This window comes from Oryzias latipes, chromosome 14 (genome assembly GCF_002234675.1).
Source record: "Oryzias latipes chromosome 14, ASM223467v1".
Taxonomy (NCBI): Eukaryota; Metazoa; Chordata; class Actinopteri; order Beloniformes; family Adrianichthyidae; genus Oryzias; species Oryzias latipes.
In genome coordinates this window covers 27,695,490-27,712,407 of record NC_019872.2, presented here as the reverse complement: position 1 = coordinate 27,712,407, position 16,918 = coordinate 27,695,490, and the positions used below count along the sequence as shown (strand labels likewise).

Here is a 16,918-nt window from a genome sequence, read left to right as displayed (position 1 = left end):
GCCTTCGTGGTTGTGTGCAGCGATGACCAGACGACAGTCCTCATCAACTGAACTTTAGGATCCCTTATTTCTATCCTGACATCCAGCAGTACAGATTCACAGTTTCTAGAAAAATATAATTTCACTTTCTGTAATGTTTCCATTCAACATGGTGCCGCCCAGGTAACGTGAGGAAAGAACTTAAACACACAGAGATATCAAGGTAAAGATTTTTCTCCAAAAGTCTAGTTTTCTTGTTGTTTTTGTTTGCAAATCAGGTTCTACTGTAAACATCCTGCTTTCAGTGTGGTGGGTGGTTAAAAGGAGGCCTCCTTTTATTTGTGGCTAAAGACAATTAACCAAACTTTGATCTTTGCAACATTGAGTGGTTAAACTTTCAGCTCAATTTTGCCACATGAAGCATTGCTAGCAGTTCTTCTGAAACTGGGAGCAATGGAGAGACTCTGGAACACCAAGTGGAACCATTTCTCACGTCTAAAGGGATTTTCCTGGATCTAAATACCATGGAGACCTGCCACTCGCTTCCCAGGAGAAAGGAGACAGATAAACCAGCGATACTTATCAGGTTTGTGAATCAAAAACACAAGCTAGCTCTGATGAACCAACGGAGGAATCTGAAGGGATCTGCTGCTTAAATGAACGACCATCTGACCAGAAATCTCCAAACATGCGTGGCTTCTCAGGAAGCGTAAGCAGATTTAGAACACTTGGGTTAAAGGCTGCAGGATTTACGTCAAACCACTCGGTCCACCGGACCGGTCCAAGGTTCTGGTTGTGAAGGACTTTGAGAAGTGTTTGATCACGGACATCTGAACCAACATGCAATAATAAATGATAGAGTCAAATAATTCAAAGAAACATGGCGCCTGGATTCATCACTTTCTCCAAAGTCTGAAGTGACCCTGATTCTCAGCAAAGTTCTGACCTGCAGACAACTTGACCTCAACTTTCACCGCCGCTGATACCAGCTGAAGAAGGAAAAGGACCTTTATCTAATGTCTGCAGACACAACAGCGAAAAGAACTATAAACTCTGTTTAAACCCAGAAGAACGGCTGCTAATCAGCAGAGGGTAAGGAACCGGATAATAATAAAACATGTAATAAAATGGTTACGGTATAACGAGGTGGGATTATCTAAGTTCTCTTCCTTCCACTCCCTTTCAAGCAATATTTATTACTACGTCTAAATATCAAAAGTTTGATTCGTCATTGTATGAATGTATGACTGATGATTGTATTGTTGTTATGTATTATTCTTATTTGATTGCTTGAAATAAACCATTTCAAATCAAAAAAATCAAATCAAGTAGCAGCAGAAAGCGGCTTTTGCAGCAGGATGGACGGAGAGCGTACCAGGATGTGATGAACCCAGACATGAAAATGTGATTACTGATGCTTTTGTGCTTTTTAAAATAAATAAATCTGATCTCTAAACATCATCCGTGTCTTCAATGCAATGTAATGAGACACACACAGACAGAAATGAGAAAGTATCCGCTGTAAATCCAACTATTGTTCACATCCGTGTTTATGAAGCTAAGAGCTAAGTCCGGTAGGCGAAGCAGCAATCCGTGTTCATGAATGACTTATGACATAAATAATTATTTCGTTCGCACAAATTAATTAATTCGTGGGAACGGAATAGTATTTTGTGGGAACAAGATATTAACTTGTGGGAACGAGTTATATTTTATTTTATCCATGTCAGGACACGGGCTCTGTAGTTTTCTTTGTGAGGACATGCAAGCGTGTGTCTCCGGCTGCAGAAATCATCCACCTTAACAGTGGATGTCTGCTTTGAAGCTCAGCTCCTGATGTTTAGGTCTTTGTGAGTTTGTAACATCACCCACTTAATGTCATAAAAATGTCAAAACCTCTCAGCTAGAGAAAGTGAATTTGACAGTTTTGGCAAAGGCGGTGTTGAAACTTGCTTTCATCACCCTAATGCACTTTTTGTAATTTATCTGATGCAAGCTTGGCTGGGTTTTTTTTTTAAAGCTAACATCTGCATTAATTTTATAAACATGATAGAAATGGTAGCTGTTTCCTACCTTAAATGTAACAAGACAACCTTTTATGTTACTTTGTTTACACAAGAGAAGTCCTTCTGTCTTCCAAATGCAGAGAAACTTAATTGGAACATCTAACATTTTCCCCAAATAACTTGAAAGGGAGGATTATTACTCAGAACAGGAATCAGCTTTTGGTCTGCGTCATTGGCAGTCAGTTCTCTGCAATGTGGTGATAAACCTGAGCTTTCTTCAGAAAACTGAAAACTCCAAGTTCACTATCAATAACAGTTTGTTCCAAGAGTACAAGAAAAGAAAGCAATTAGACCAGCATGACATTTGAACATTTTGAATTAAAAAAGCTAAATGGAGTTTGTATGTTGATCTCCACAAATATTTGTCTAGATGTTTATTACAGGGCCTATGTTGTGCTCTCCTTAAGCCTTTCAGAGTAAACTCTATACATGATATAGGCCCTTTAGGGCCTTATTTACAAATGGCCCTAAGGTGTGGATACAGGCAAAACCTATACAGGGCACCCAGGTGACCCAAACAAAATTTTAAAACTGCTCAGTGAACCTGTAGCGCAAAATGTGCACTGTTTTTTCTACGTGCATGCTGTGGGCGACAGGTTGTAGTGAACAATTAATATTTAAGGGTGAAAGGTGAGACTTAGGCGTGTCGTGCAAATCCTGTCGACTGCACAAAGAGCCCGTTAGTGCTGTTCATGTGATAAGTGCACACTGCTGACTGTTAGAAATAAGGAAATTAGACGATCGGTTTGTAGTATGTGTGGACATCCTGCGGGCACATACGGGTCACGTGCACTCCCTGTGTGCACAGCATTTGCACATGATCAATATGGGGGCACTACTCGCACTGTACTACCGACTTGAGTGCTGCATAAAGACACCGTACGACAGCATCCCCCATATGTCATAAGTCTGTGGAACTTCTACTAGCCTTATGATACGCTTTCTATACACCCCAATGGTGCGTACCATTTTCATGACGTCGCTCAAGGTGGCTGTAAGAGGGACCTGCAAGACACACCTCCTCTGAAGATGCAGTCACACCTGTCAACAACTCTCCATGGACCTGGAAAACCCATTGAACCCCTCACACGGGTTCAATTCCATTCAATTCAATTTCATTTTATTTATACAGCCCAATATCAAAACAACAGTGATCTCAACGGGCTTCCTACTAGCAATTGTATAGTAAACATAAAATCACAAGGATCATGAAGTCATTCAATTCAATAGAATAGTTCAATAAATTCTAAACTAAACAAACTAAACAAGCTAGGCTAAACTGGTCATCCCTGCCTTAGACCAGGGGTCAGCAACCTTTACCACTCAAAGAGCCATTTGGATCAGTTACCCACAGAAATGAAAGCAAAGGAAGCGGCAACACTAGGGATGTTGGAAAAAATGTTTTTGCCGACATATTGCTGTAGTTCATTTGATGATACTTTGAATTGATTCAAAATGCTGTCAGCACATTTATTTAATAATTTATCTTAATTATTTATGAGCCTGATGTTTCTTTTGATCTTTTGTCCATTTTCCACAACCTTGAACAGACTTTTCAGTCTTTGTTGCGAAGCCTTTAGTCACGTGGTTTTGTTTACAAGCTTTGGTCCGTCACAGAACGGCCCACTTGATGCCAGTCTGAATACAGACCAAACACAATGTTCGGGACTTGATCCAGAACTAATTAAACAGACTCGATCAGGAACAAAGGATTTTCCCAGTCTGAATACACACTAACCATCTTCTTCGCTAAACAAAACAGTTCTATTCTTTGTTTTATAACTCAGAGAAAAATTAAGCTAAGGGAATTAAATATAATAGTCTCTTAAAAGCAGCATAAAGTAGGACACAGCGATAAACTTATTCAACCTTTTTTATCGGGAAAATAAGGAGAGAAACAAAAGTCCTCCTCAGAGTTCTTCATCCAACAAGATTTCCACAGATGCATTATTGAAAGAGATCAAAACAGCAGCAACAAAACCTCTGAATCTGCAGTCGGCTGAAAGCATCTTGTCGACATCAGGATTACCGAGAGGTTTCTAAAGGTACATTTATTTCACTGCTGCTGACAGGGTTACCTGCTGCGTTAGAATCCAGCCACTATAAATGAGATTAATATTATGTTCCAAAGGGAAGAGTTAAAGAAACATGAGAAGAAAGAGCTTAGCTCAGCTTGTAGGTCATGGCGTACCAACAAGATCATGAAAGAAGCCATTCTGTTACTGAATACGCCAAGATCAGCTTTTATAAGCTGCCTTTGACTACAGAAGCATGACTCCCTATGAACAGGCAGGAGAGTTTTTAGTGCAAAATGTTAAAAGGAAAAGAAAAATCTTTATCAATTGTTTGATTTTCATTGATTTAGTAATTATAAGTGTTTTTCCATTAAAGATAAATGTTTCCCTTTATAACAAATATCAAGTATCTTGAGTAAATTGATGAAGGGATAAATGTAGACGATGAAAAGAGCATGTGATATGATTACATAGAACTCTTTAGGTTGAAAGGAACTGGACATAATGTATATGCACATACAGCACATAAAGCAGTTCTGCTTCTTCTGATGTTTCAACAGAACAAGTTTTAGAAGTACAGCAGATCTGAGCGTCTCATGAGATCCAGATCTCACTCAGAGAGTCCAGAGAAGGTGTTTTAGTATCAAAAGAGACATATGTGCGTCAAATGCAGTTTTTTCATCTGGACGACATAAACACTGACAGCTGAAACATTATTGAGGAGGTCATGAAAGGCTTAGGTCAATTCAGTCGCCATTCTTTCATGATATGGACACCGCCATGTCGGAGTCAGTAAGTCTGAGTCAGTCTGAGTCAGTTTCTATGCCAACCAACCTTGCATGTTGGAAGTCCCAACCTCGACCACTGTGAAGCGCGCTACACGAAATCTGTCACTGAAACGTTGGACGTGGGGGGGGTCACCTACTTTTATTGAGGCATCTACCGGTAATCAATCATTACAGAAAATATTTTTAAAGAATGAGAAATATTAAGAACATGTTTATAAAAAAGTTGTCAGAATAAGAATAGTTATTTTGATCAAAGGAATGACTGGGTAACGGATCTATAGGAGTCTATGGGATTTTGGCTTCTTGGAGCGGGTACTACCTGTTTGGAGCACCATGGGGGAGGGGTTACTCAATCCAACTCTCATATGCAGTCAATAGCATCGCCACACTCGTTTGCTTGACCGTGTCCTTAGCCTACCGCTTGACCACCCTACGAGAGGCCTTGAGACGACCACAAGGCAAGCCTCGCACTCAATGGCATGATGTCACTGCGCCAGATCTTAAACACGGAGTTGATTTGAAGGACGCAGAGAAGCTGGATCAATACTGAAACAGGAAAAAAGATGGTCCACGTGGCTCTACACATGGGGACAGGACCCCCGTCACCCTGAAGGAGAGGATGATGATGATGAAGATGGCTAACACTCTTAAAACTGATGATGCTCTCATGCATGTAAAGGGTATTTAGCCCTTGTGCTATCCTAGACACTTTAACAATGGGAGTTGGGTCATCTAGACCCACTAGACAGTGCTCTGAACCTTTTTTCTTCAATGATTTGTGATCTTCACTGGTGTCCATGGATTACATGAAATCTTTCCACCTTTATCCACCTTTGTCATGGTAGGGAGAACACCTCAATGTAAGGGTGGGGTCATCTAAGATAGCACAAGGGTTAAACAAGCCTCATGTGGAATAGTTTCTAGCTCCTTAACTTTCACACAATTATTTCGTACTAACTTGTTTCTAATGCATATGCAGTACAGACCAAAAGTTTGGACACACCTTGCCATTCAAATGAATGGCAAGGTGTGTCCAAACTTTTGGTCTGTACTGTATAAGAAAATAACATGAAAAAGAGAGACAAACAAAAAAACACATAAATAGAGATAAAAGAGAAAATTCTCTCAAGAGTTTGGTTTTTAATTTGCACAAAAACAGCAGAAAATATTTTTGTGAGAATAATTTAGTGGTGTTTGTGCCCAGTAAACATTGTCCTGAGGGACCGGTGGTATAGATCAGACTTGTTGCAGCAAAAACCACAGAGATCCTTTCATTCAGATCTGTATAAACAACCAACGCATGTTCTTGCCTGAGCAAACCAGGTAGAATGAATAAGCAAGAGCGAGCAACATTTTCCCCATTTCCCCAAACGGATAGCCAGCTGAACCGCAGGGACACTGCAGTTTCTGTGAAACCGCCGTCCTCTTTCTGCAGTGATGGAGTGCGTGCACATTCTGCCACATCAATAACTCTTTAGAATCCAATGAATAATTTCAGCACTCTTAGTATGCAGTAGTAAATTTAATTCATTATTGATAAATGCTATCTAACAATGCATGCTACCTGCTACTTAAGCAAGCCATCCTTAGTGAGCAAATCGCCTGGCAATGCTCTAAAACATTTATCATATGTTGGATGTAATAAATCATCACAGAAGTTAAAGTGGCTGTGTTTCTCTGCAAACGGCGCTGCCTTAGCTATCTGTTCTCTTTTATTACCTGTCGCATTTGCTTTGAATTAAACAGATAATCAGGTGTGGAGATGAATTTGTTGCAATAGAGGTTAGTTACTTTCATTTGACCGCTGGCTGCAGTGAATACTGACGCTTTTTTTTTTCTCTTTTGCCTTCAGGCAAGTTAGCTTGAAGATTCCCTGCTGGGAATACTCTGTAGTTAGGCAAACCAATTACACACATTAAAATGAGCTGTCAAAGACAAAAGAAAAGTGGCTCGAAACCTTTGAAACCCAATATTTAAACCTTTTATTTAGACTTTTAAAATGGAAACACAAAGTCTGAATTTACTAAGCAGTTATTTCTATTGGTGCACTTAAATAAAAATAAATAATCGCACAACTAGGTAATTATTAATAACTGTTCTGTTTGTTTTTTTGACCAGTCTTTGTTTTTAATTAGCTTAGACATTAAAAAGTCTTAAAAAGTAACACGTAGGCCACATTAAGCTTAAATGTTGGTTTGCTAATGCCATCAAGAATTTTTTTTTATTCAAAAGTCTTCAGTCTTAACTGAAACAAATACACTGAAATGTTTTTCTTTATTTTTCCAGTGATGTTTTTTTTTATTCCTACCAACACAAAATGCCAAGAGAGGAGGAGAAACAGTGAGACAGTTATTTCCTCAGGCGTTAGATAAAATGTTTTGTAAAATCTGGTTTGGGGTGAATATTTCAGGGTTTATGAGCTGAGGTATCAGGCCACTCTGAATTTCATATTGTTGCCTTTGGCAAAGGCAGATGTGATGCATAGAGTCAGTGATCTCAACAGCACAATTTCAAAATATCTATAACCAGAAAAAAAGGAAAAATGTACTGTCGTTAACCCTTGTGTTATCTAAGATGACCCCACCCTTCCAGTGACGTGTTCTCCCCACCATGACAAAGGTGGATAAAGGTGGAAAGATTTCATGTAATCCATGGACACCAGTGAAGATCACAAATCATTGAAGAAAAAAGGTTCAGCGCACTGTCTAGTGGGTCTAGATGACCCAACTCCCATTGTTAAAGTGCCTAGGATAGCACAAGGGTTACAAAAAAGCGTAATGAGAAGGTGAAGATACTTTTACCGTTTGACGACGGAGTTTTTGCCGGCCCAACTAAATAACTAACTCTGTTTGACATACTCTTCAACCCTTTACGCGATTAACAGAGAAAATCAGCTTTTCCTATTGGTTGCGTCAGTGTAAAGCCGCTTTTCTCTGCGACTCCATCCACAGGAATGAGTTATGAAGAGTTACGATAATCAAGAGAATGTAAACACTGGTGCTAGAGCTGTTGTGTTAATGCACACAGCCACAAAAAAAGGACTATAATTTTACAAGAGACGAATGGCTTGGTCTGCTGTGACGAAGCAACATATCAGGAATGCCTCATACCAGGAGCAGCTCAGCCACAGAACATCACACAGCAACAGGACCCACTGTTCTTCTCCATTGCATGCTGGTCTTATGGTCATCTGCTAAATAAATCGGTTAATGTGCTTCCATTTAAAAACAAATCACAATGCAACAAAAGTGTGTATTTCTGGTCTAAATCCTTCCATTCCATGATATTCTTCTGGGTTTATGCACTGATAGATGCACAGATTTTCAGTCTTTTTCACCAAGATTTCTACATTAATTATTAAAGCCACCTGAAATTTTTTTTTTCTAAACTTTATTATTAACTTTTGCTCAGTGGAGATGCAGCGCAGAGGTTTTGCTTCTTTTGTTTTTCTAATAGGTTGTGCAGCTGAAGATGAAAAATATTTGTGCCTTTCTGGCTGCATCTTTTCTGACCTTACCTGCTTTGCAGTGGCTGTGAGTGGAGGATGGTCACTATTCCGCGCTGAAGACTCAAACTGTGAACACTTCTGCAACAAAATGTCAGAACATTTAGATTTTCATTAATTTAGGACTTCCTGCTATATTATTTCCAGGACTATGTGCAAAGGTAATTAAGACCATCATAGCAGTGGAGGTAAAATGGACTTCACGCTAGAGTCAGCTTAACAGCCTTTCCTTTGGTTAATGCCTGGCAGACCTGCTGTTGTACACACGTTTCATTTTCCAGATTGCTCATGGTTCATTAAGTCACTTGAGTTCTGCTTTTTAACTACTTTTTTCTTTAGAAGAATGAGTGCATTTAAGGTGGACTGTTTCAAACTGCAAAACACAAGGTTGTGTCAATTTACAAAAATAAGTTTAAAAAAAAGGTTAAATGCAACCACTTTCTTTTCAGCATCCTCTGTCTGGTTCAAATTAAGGTTAAGGAGATGACATACTGACATTACGCGGGCATGATTTTTAAGAAAAACCATTCCCTCGAGGGTCAAGTTCTTTACCAATCACATCTCATCCAAAATTCCTTCAGCATGAAGTAAATTTCACCAGTTCTCCCACCTGCAGCGGCTTCTTTATCTGGTTGATTGATCTTTGTCTGACCAACATAGTGATAAGTTTCTCTAAGTCACATGTCAATTATTTTGTAAAAGGCACTTGGCCTTTTTCCGAATACTCTCCACCGATGATTGTGGGTCTGTGTGACAAACCGACTGCCACCCAGTCACGCAGCAGAGAAACGTTGCTGCTGATCCAATCTGGCATTGGCCTTTACCATGATAAGTTGGGTGGTGGGTTGCTGGTTGACAAATGCATTACTTAGTGGGAAAGAAAATAGGGTTAAAGGGTTAGATTACACCTGAGAAGCAATGGAAGAATAGGAATGGAAAACAAAAATTCTTTCTGCTACATAAGTGGCTGTGTGAGCACGGCTTTGAATTTTCCGTTACTCGGCAAGCAAAGTGATGCACACATTGATTTGATGAGGTTATTTATTTACCCATAATGAATATTCTTATACTGTCGTCTGTGTAAATACTCAGTTCTGATTGGCTGCAAGGTGTGGATTAAAAAGTGACATACTTCACCTAAAAAACAAGTTCCGGTCACAGAGCCCAAAAATTCTATATTACTACGCTGGCCTAAACATCAGTTCCAATTATTATCATTTTTTGAAGAAAAAAGCAGGTTTTCAAACCTTATTCCACAGTTTTCACAACAGCAAGAGAGTAGAAAAGACGAGTGATTTTATAGTCTTCGTTAACCTGATCAGTTAATTTGATGATTTTGAAGACTGGGATGCAGCAAAACAGAAAGAGAGAAACAAATCTAAGAAGGGGGAAATAAGACATTTGGATTAATTAAATTATTTTGACTCTTGATTTAGTCTCTTTGAAAGTAACTTTTGCTTCATCATCTGACAAAAACAAAGGCGATAAGAGGTGAACTTTGTCTCTGAACTGTTGTTTTATTTAACCTATCATGACGATCATTTTATATATCTATTTCTTTTTGCCACTGCGGTCATGGCCGTTGCCATGACAACGTGCCGCACTAGTGGGTCTAGATGACCCAATTCCCAATGTTAAAGTGCCTAGGATAGCACAAGGGTTACATGGTAATCATCTCGATGGAGTGGGGGGACAGATGGGTGTGTGAGATGAACCAGAGGCAGGATCCGCGGCCCAGTACAATTACAGTACAGTGATTCTGTTGGTCAGCTTAACCATTCTTGGTCTGGTAGCTTTCTTGATACTCCTCGTTATTTAATGTTATTTTTTTCTGTAGTGCAAGTTATTCAAGTTATGAGCTGATCGAGTACCGGTAGATGTCTCAATAAAAGTAGGCGGTACCTGATGGTCTCCACGTTCGCGACAGATTTCGTGCAGCCCACATTCTGAGTAGTGACTTTTGTGCCATTATTCCAAGCGTAACACTTTTGAGCGTAGAACTTTAAAAAATTTGTTTTGATGCTGATTGGTTAGAAATTCGTCTAATTGCGCACAAACCTGATGCGGTCCACGAGCTAAATGAAATGAAATGAAACGATTCTAACCAATCAGCTTAAACCTTCATATCCATGTCTGTTATTGGTTGGCTTTTGTGGCACATTTGTAACGTGGTGCCCTGCTCTATTGCGAGAGCAGAAGACAGGGAATTTCTCATGAGTGAACATTTTTTTGATGGTACAGATTTTTAAGTTGAAAGAGTAAAATTGTTTCGTGTGCATGTACTTTTGAGTTTCAAGTACACTTTCTGTTTCAGGTGCAAAATAATTTTTTGGAGCACTCAAATTTTTTTTTTAGTTTTAACCTCAAAACAGTGATTGTTGCACTTGGAATAATGGCACAAAATCACTCCATAGGTTTCAAGTGGTGGGGGTGTGGCCTTCCAACAAGCTCACTTGTAGAAATGTTGATTCAGACCAGCTTAGACTAATCACTGCCCACTAGAAACTTCTGGTTTCAATACGGTGGCACCCATATCATGAAAAAAATGGCAATTAAATTGTCTTAATTTGGTCTAGTTCTCACATAGTTGAGGTTTTTCCCAAGGACTTGTCAGCAAATGGGAACTGAACTTGCAGTCTTCTGATCCCCCTGCCTCTTCATCACAGTTGCCCACTACATGATTATACAACAGAACAGACAGATGCATTACCTATACCTCATACCTGGAGATCAGAAAGTCGCCAAGTCTTCTTTACCCAAAGAAAGTGAAATTGAATTTATGTCTTTAATTTAAAATTTAATTTAGTCGAATAGCATGCTGTAACATCCATATTCAGGTAGTCTTTTTTTCATATCACAGGTATAATCTCAAATTAATTCTGCCATTAACCCAAGAGCGATCGCTGCCCCACGTGAGCGACTTCGTTTCCCAAGAGGCAACGCGCGAATGTTCGCGTGTACGGCAAGCAACAAGGAATTGTCCGGCTCTTTGAAACTACTTAGCGCGAGCTTCGTTATAGGTTCCTATTAAATTTGAGTTGGAATAAATACATTTTGGGTTTATTATTTCTTTGGACGTATTTTTGGTTCATAAAATACAGGAAGAGCTGTAGGGGAGGACGTTTAGCCACTTCAACGTCCGGACGGAAAAGTTAGCTAAACTAAGTTAGCTTGAAAGCTAAAAACAAACGTTGAGGTGGAAGGCCTCTGGACATCCTAACGGCTTTGGGGTTTAACGCCATGCAGGACCATGGTGGGTTTACAGGAAGGAATGTGTCCTGGGCTGGATGGAGGTTTGCTGCGCAGCCTGCTCGCTGCTGACGTCAAAACAGGTCCGTTTATTTCCAGCATCTCCTTTGTAAACATTTGATTATTCAAATAAATTTAATAAAACCAACAACAACTTCTTGTTTTCACAGTGGAGGACCTTGTCTCATCTGACCTCGAAGAAGTTGCTCAGAAATGTTCCGTTTCCTACAAGGTAATCATCAGACTGACTCAATCATTTTAAAAGTAAATAAAAATGTTTTGCAGATGAAACAAAAAAATCCCACAGCTGTTTTTGAAAGTTATACCCCCTTACAAAAATCTGTATTTAATAAAAACGTTTTTTCTGCAATCTAGAAATCTAAATGACCTGTTGTTATTAAACAGGTCATATAACAAATATTATCACCAAGTCTTCGGGAGTTTTGTCTTTTTCAGGGCCTCTATCATTCAAAATTAACTTCTCTGAGCTTTTAGGTATATTATAATGTCAAATGTCAAAAACCAGATTGTAAATTCATAAAATAGAGTTTTTTTAAAAAGGAAATTTTTAAACTTGGAGGGGAAAAAAAGTTTTAACCCCAAAATTTACGACTTAAAATCTTGTAAATTTACGTGAAAAAAGTCATAGATTAAAGTGGAAAAAACACCAACGTCGTCTGTTTATGTGAGCCTAGCTTGAAGATGAAATGTGTGGAGCCTTTTGTGGGGCTTTATTTCTGGATAGATTAAAAAAACAAAGAAATTCTGAACATTTTGGCGACTCAAAATCAGACCTCTCCTTTATTCTCCTTTTTAGTCACATACCCAGAAGTCCATTTGTCTCATTACGTCATGAACCTGTCATCCGAACACCAATGCTGAAGTAAACAGTGTTGCATACGCCTCCTCCTCCAGATGAAACGTCCCGTTTCAACATAAAACAATAAAGAGGAATGAAAATAGTCTGTTATGTTAGCATTACAACGTAGAAAATGCCAAAAAGTGCAGACGTAGCGATCTTGGTTTCATGGAGGAAGAAAGGATTCGAGTGGACATCTATCTGCAGGGACACCGATGTCTTCATCAACGGCTGCAGAGATCCTGCAAACTGCCAATCAATGAATAAAACATTAATAAATCGTAAATCAAACAAATGAGCTTCCAAACATTTGGAACGTTATCAATAAACATTCAGCTCACCTGTTCCATTGAGTTTAGTGGGTCTGCTCTGCTGCTGCGCGGCGTTCACCTGCTGTTCTGGATGCTCACTTCCACTTTAATCTTGTAAATTTACAAGTTTTCTTCTCGTAAATTTACGACTTAAAATCTCGTAATTTTACTTCTTCCCCCCCACTGGCCCTAAAACTCCGTTGTAGATCTCAGCTGGTGGTTGAGGCTTTCCTGAGCTGAAGAGCAACATCTCTGCTGCCGTCACACATTAACAGACTTGGATCTGATGACAGAAAAGCTTCAGTGGAAGACTTTTGAGAGTCGCAAACAGGAGGACTAAAAAACCAGATCTTCTGTAACAGATATCTGTGGCGTGAGCTACTTCTAACGAAACGGTTTCTGCCTCCAGGAACTGATGCAAATGAAAAGATGAAGGTTTGTACGTCGTCCACAGTTCCTTTTTTATGTGTTAAGTCTGAGTCCAGATTCAGTCTGTTTTTCAAGCAGCTGGATGGCGATGAAAAGCTGCAGAGGTGTAATTAGGTCACACATTGATTAAGAAAAACAGAAAAGACTGAGCTTTGTTCACTCTTCTAAATACAGCTCGAGTTAGCATCAAAATCTAGGAAAGTGAAAGCATAAAATAACTGCATTTGTGTTGCTATTTTCTTCTGCGATGCCTGTTGAGGACATTAAAATATGAGAATGACCACAGAGAAGCTTTGAAAGGTGTTAATAATGATTCCTGCAGATGTGACACTAACGGGAACTTTGACGGATTTAGAGTTTGACAGACATGCCCCTTCAGAGTAATCAGATTACTCCTGTTCCATGACAAAACTTGAGAACTTTTTTTGTTGCAAAACATCAATGAAAGGTATTCAGACACACATGTTGATTAGGGTGTCATTCAGGAATGCAGCGCTCGGAGAACATTTGTTTATAGAAACTTAAGAGTAAAAAGAGAAATTATTTAGCAGAAAGCTGGATGTAAAAGTCTTCTGAGTGACTAAATGAACTTTGTATCGATCAGAAAAACTGTGTTCAGGTGCAAAATGATGCACATTTTAGGTCAGATTTCTTCTGTTCCTGGCCCATTAACTAACCGCGTGTTTGCTGTGGCTCTGTGAGGCGCAGCTGTTGGTGTGGGCGAAGCATGTCCTCATCATTAACCAAAGTCCAAATAATTAGGATGTAATTGGAAGTCTTCATTTGCTGGTTTAGCGTGAAGCTGTGACCAAGCAGCGACGTTAAAGGGGCGCAGGGGTTTGTGGGTAAATTTCCTTCCTGGAACGATGATTTCGGTCCGCGGATGCAAAACAGCTGCAAGCTGCTGCATGCAGCTGCATGAAGCACCAGGCTGCATTCAGCAGCTGCAAGCAGTAAAATGTTGATTAAGCGTCAAGCTTCTGCATGTATCTGCATGCAGTGGCAAGCTGCTGCACGCAGCTGAAGGTCCGCCTCCAACCCCCCCGATGGGACACAGTTCAATATGTTGGGTTAGGTCAGGGTAAGTGGTCATTCTAAAACACTATTTAGTTTTTGTCAAATGTATTTTTTATAGCAAAATCACATGATAAATTGTACATTGCATTGATAGACTACAATGTAAATGTTCAATGTTCTTGCTTTCTCCGAAAATAGTGTGAGGGAGCTGAGATTTTCTGAACATAAATGTTACGACACAATTTCAGTGACACTTCAAATAAAGTCTGATCTTATAGGCTTTACATATTCTGTCTATTTAGACCAAGAAGTGTAAAAAACCTCCAGTTGTATTTGTAGTGAGTGAGAAATTCTTTCCATTGTATAAATAATTGTATAACCTAAGCCAATCCTCCGTCGTTGGTTGTTCAACCCATTTTCTGGTTTATTTTGTTTTTTTAATCTTTAAACTTAAGGCCTGTTGCCATGATGGTCTAAATCAGTGTTTTTCAACCAGTGTGCCGTGGGAGATGGTCAGGTGTGCCGTGGGAAATTGCCCTCATTCACTGATTTAAAAACATTTTCCATCTCCAGGATATCAGCTCTGTGTTCATCCAAACAGGCCCTGATAAAACACTGAGTAGTACCGCGATTTAGCTGCAGCTGTAACTGTCTCTGCCAATCATTCTTGGAGGATTAATCACACGTCATCAGTCTGACCAATCAGAAGTGGTTAAAGTCTTCACTTCCTTGTTCTGATTCTGCTCATAAATCTCTCAGTTCTAACAAAAATACCAGCTAAAGCTCGTTTTTAGTGGTGTAGCTTTCCACAGAATCCGGTATCAGACCGTGGAACAAGTGAACAAAACCATGAAGCTCAGAGACGCGAGTCTTTCTGCCCTCTGCGGCAGTAAATGCACTACATCTCCCATGATGCATTGGGTTAAAGTGACAGTGTCTCAGCGCACAATAAGTCTCTCATAAACGTCTTGAAAAAACAACGGACACACATCAAACAGTTTTAAATCTTCTAACTTCACTTTTATTTCATCTTTTAGAAAAAACAGCTGCAGCTTCCAGCTTTTTCTGCCACAATTATCACAAAAATGCACGTGAGATTGCAGAGGGACTGTAGATCAATACAGACTATAGATTTTCTCCTTTTTTATTTATTTATTTTTTGGATGCTGACGTGCCGCGGGATTTTTGTCAAGGTTAAAGTGTGCTGTGGCTCAAAAAAGGTTGAAAAACACTGGACTTAAGTGATTCTCCTTCAGTAAGTTTTAAGTTTTATTTCATATTAACAACATAAAATATAAAAAAAACAATTCGTTTGAAGAATTAAAACAAAACCTAATTTTCTGGAAGAAAAACTCCTTTTACATTAAATTTCCTTTGATGTTTGTCACATTTAAAAATCAATGTCACCAATAAAAAGTCAAATGTTTGCTTTTTAAACAGATTTTGCCGATTTTTCTGCCTTGGAAAATTCTCTAACCAGTTTGTTTTATATTTTGTTAGACAAAGACAGATTTATTGATAACTAGCAGGAGTTACGATGAACCTTTAGCTTCCACAGAAGCAGAGCCAGTCGGGGTAAACGTACTGCGGCTTGTATTAGCCCCTCAGATGGGTTGCCAGATCCTAATTCCAATTTCTGTTTGTTTATAACAAAGCTCCCCCAGTGCCACAAGGTTTCTTTATTATTGATCGGGTTTTCTGGGAAGTTGTATGTCTGATGTTTGGGAGTCAGAACATTTGCATGATGTTGAGGGAAAAACTGCATTCTGGTCAGATTAACAACGTCGTCTTAGATGAACTCAATGAAGTCTTGAAAGGCGGACCTAACCCATGTAACCGTTACGGGTCTGTAAGTCAGAAATGCAGTGAGTCCTGTCACTTCTACACAAAGTCTCGCATCAGGATCTGGATAGTGAACATGCTAAAGTTCATTCTACTTATTTGAAACACAAAGCTGATTGACGGGATGTCAAGGCGACAGCGAAGCTTAAAAACGGTCTTAAACGAAGCCAATACAAACCAGTGGGTCACATAATAATAATAATAATAATAATGGATTAGATTTATCTGCGCTTTTCCAGACGCTCAAAGTGCTTACATTGTGGCCATTAGTCATTCACTCCTCATTCATACTTGGTGACGGTAAGCTACTGTTGTAGCCACAGCTGCCCTGGGGCAGACTGACAGAGGCGTGACCACATGACCACAGGAGGTCCATTTATTGGAGCACCTGACCTTTACAGAAAAGGTAAACTCAGATACAGACCGTTGACTGTATATGATAAACTGGCCAATCAGTTGCCTCAATAAAAGTAGGTGGAGCCTCCTGGCCGCCTCGTCCAACATTCAAAACGTTTGACAGATTTTGTGTCGCCTGTTTTCAAATGGTAGGGGTGTGGTCTTCCAACAAGCTCACTACTGATTGGTGAGAGTGGTTGACATGGAAACATTGACTCAGACCAACAGAGACTTTTTGACGGCGTCTGGCTCCAACGTGGCGATGACCATATAGTAGAAAAATGGCGACTGAATTGACTTGATTTGGTCGGAGCCAGAAGTAAACCATTATTTATGGATGACGTCACACTCGCTCAGTCCAGTTCTCATGTACCGTCAATGATGTACATTGAAAAAGTTGACAGTAGAAGCAAAATGTTGATTTTTATTTTGTTTATCTGCTAACTTTAAGTTAAGTTTAGA

At 39.4% G+C, this 16,918-nt stretch overlaps 1 protein-coding gene across 3 annotated transcripts in view; it reads left to right on the top strand.

Annotated features, from left to right (window-relative positions):
* The first annotated feature begins 11,304 nt into the window (after nucleotides 1–11,304).
* The window catches only part of rad51d (RAD51 paralog D), an 18,200-nt gene continuing 12,586 nt past the window's right edge, over nucleotides 11,305–16,918 (top strand). For all 3 annotated transcript variants that reach the window (XM_020709167.2, XM_020709168.2, XM_004076806.4), the window contains exons 1-2: nucleotides 11,305–11,685; nucleotides 11,773–11,834. In XM_020709167.2, coding sequence (XP_020564826.1) covers nucleotides 11,604–11,685; nucleotides 11,773–11,834 — 144 coding nt within the window. In that variant the 5' untranslated portion in view covers nucleotides 11,305–11,603. The remainder of the gene's footprint in view (nucleotides 11,686–11,772; nucleotides 11,835–16,918) is intronic.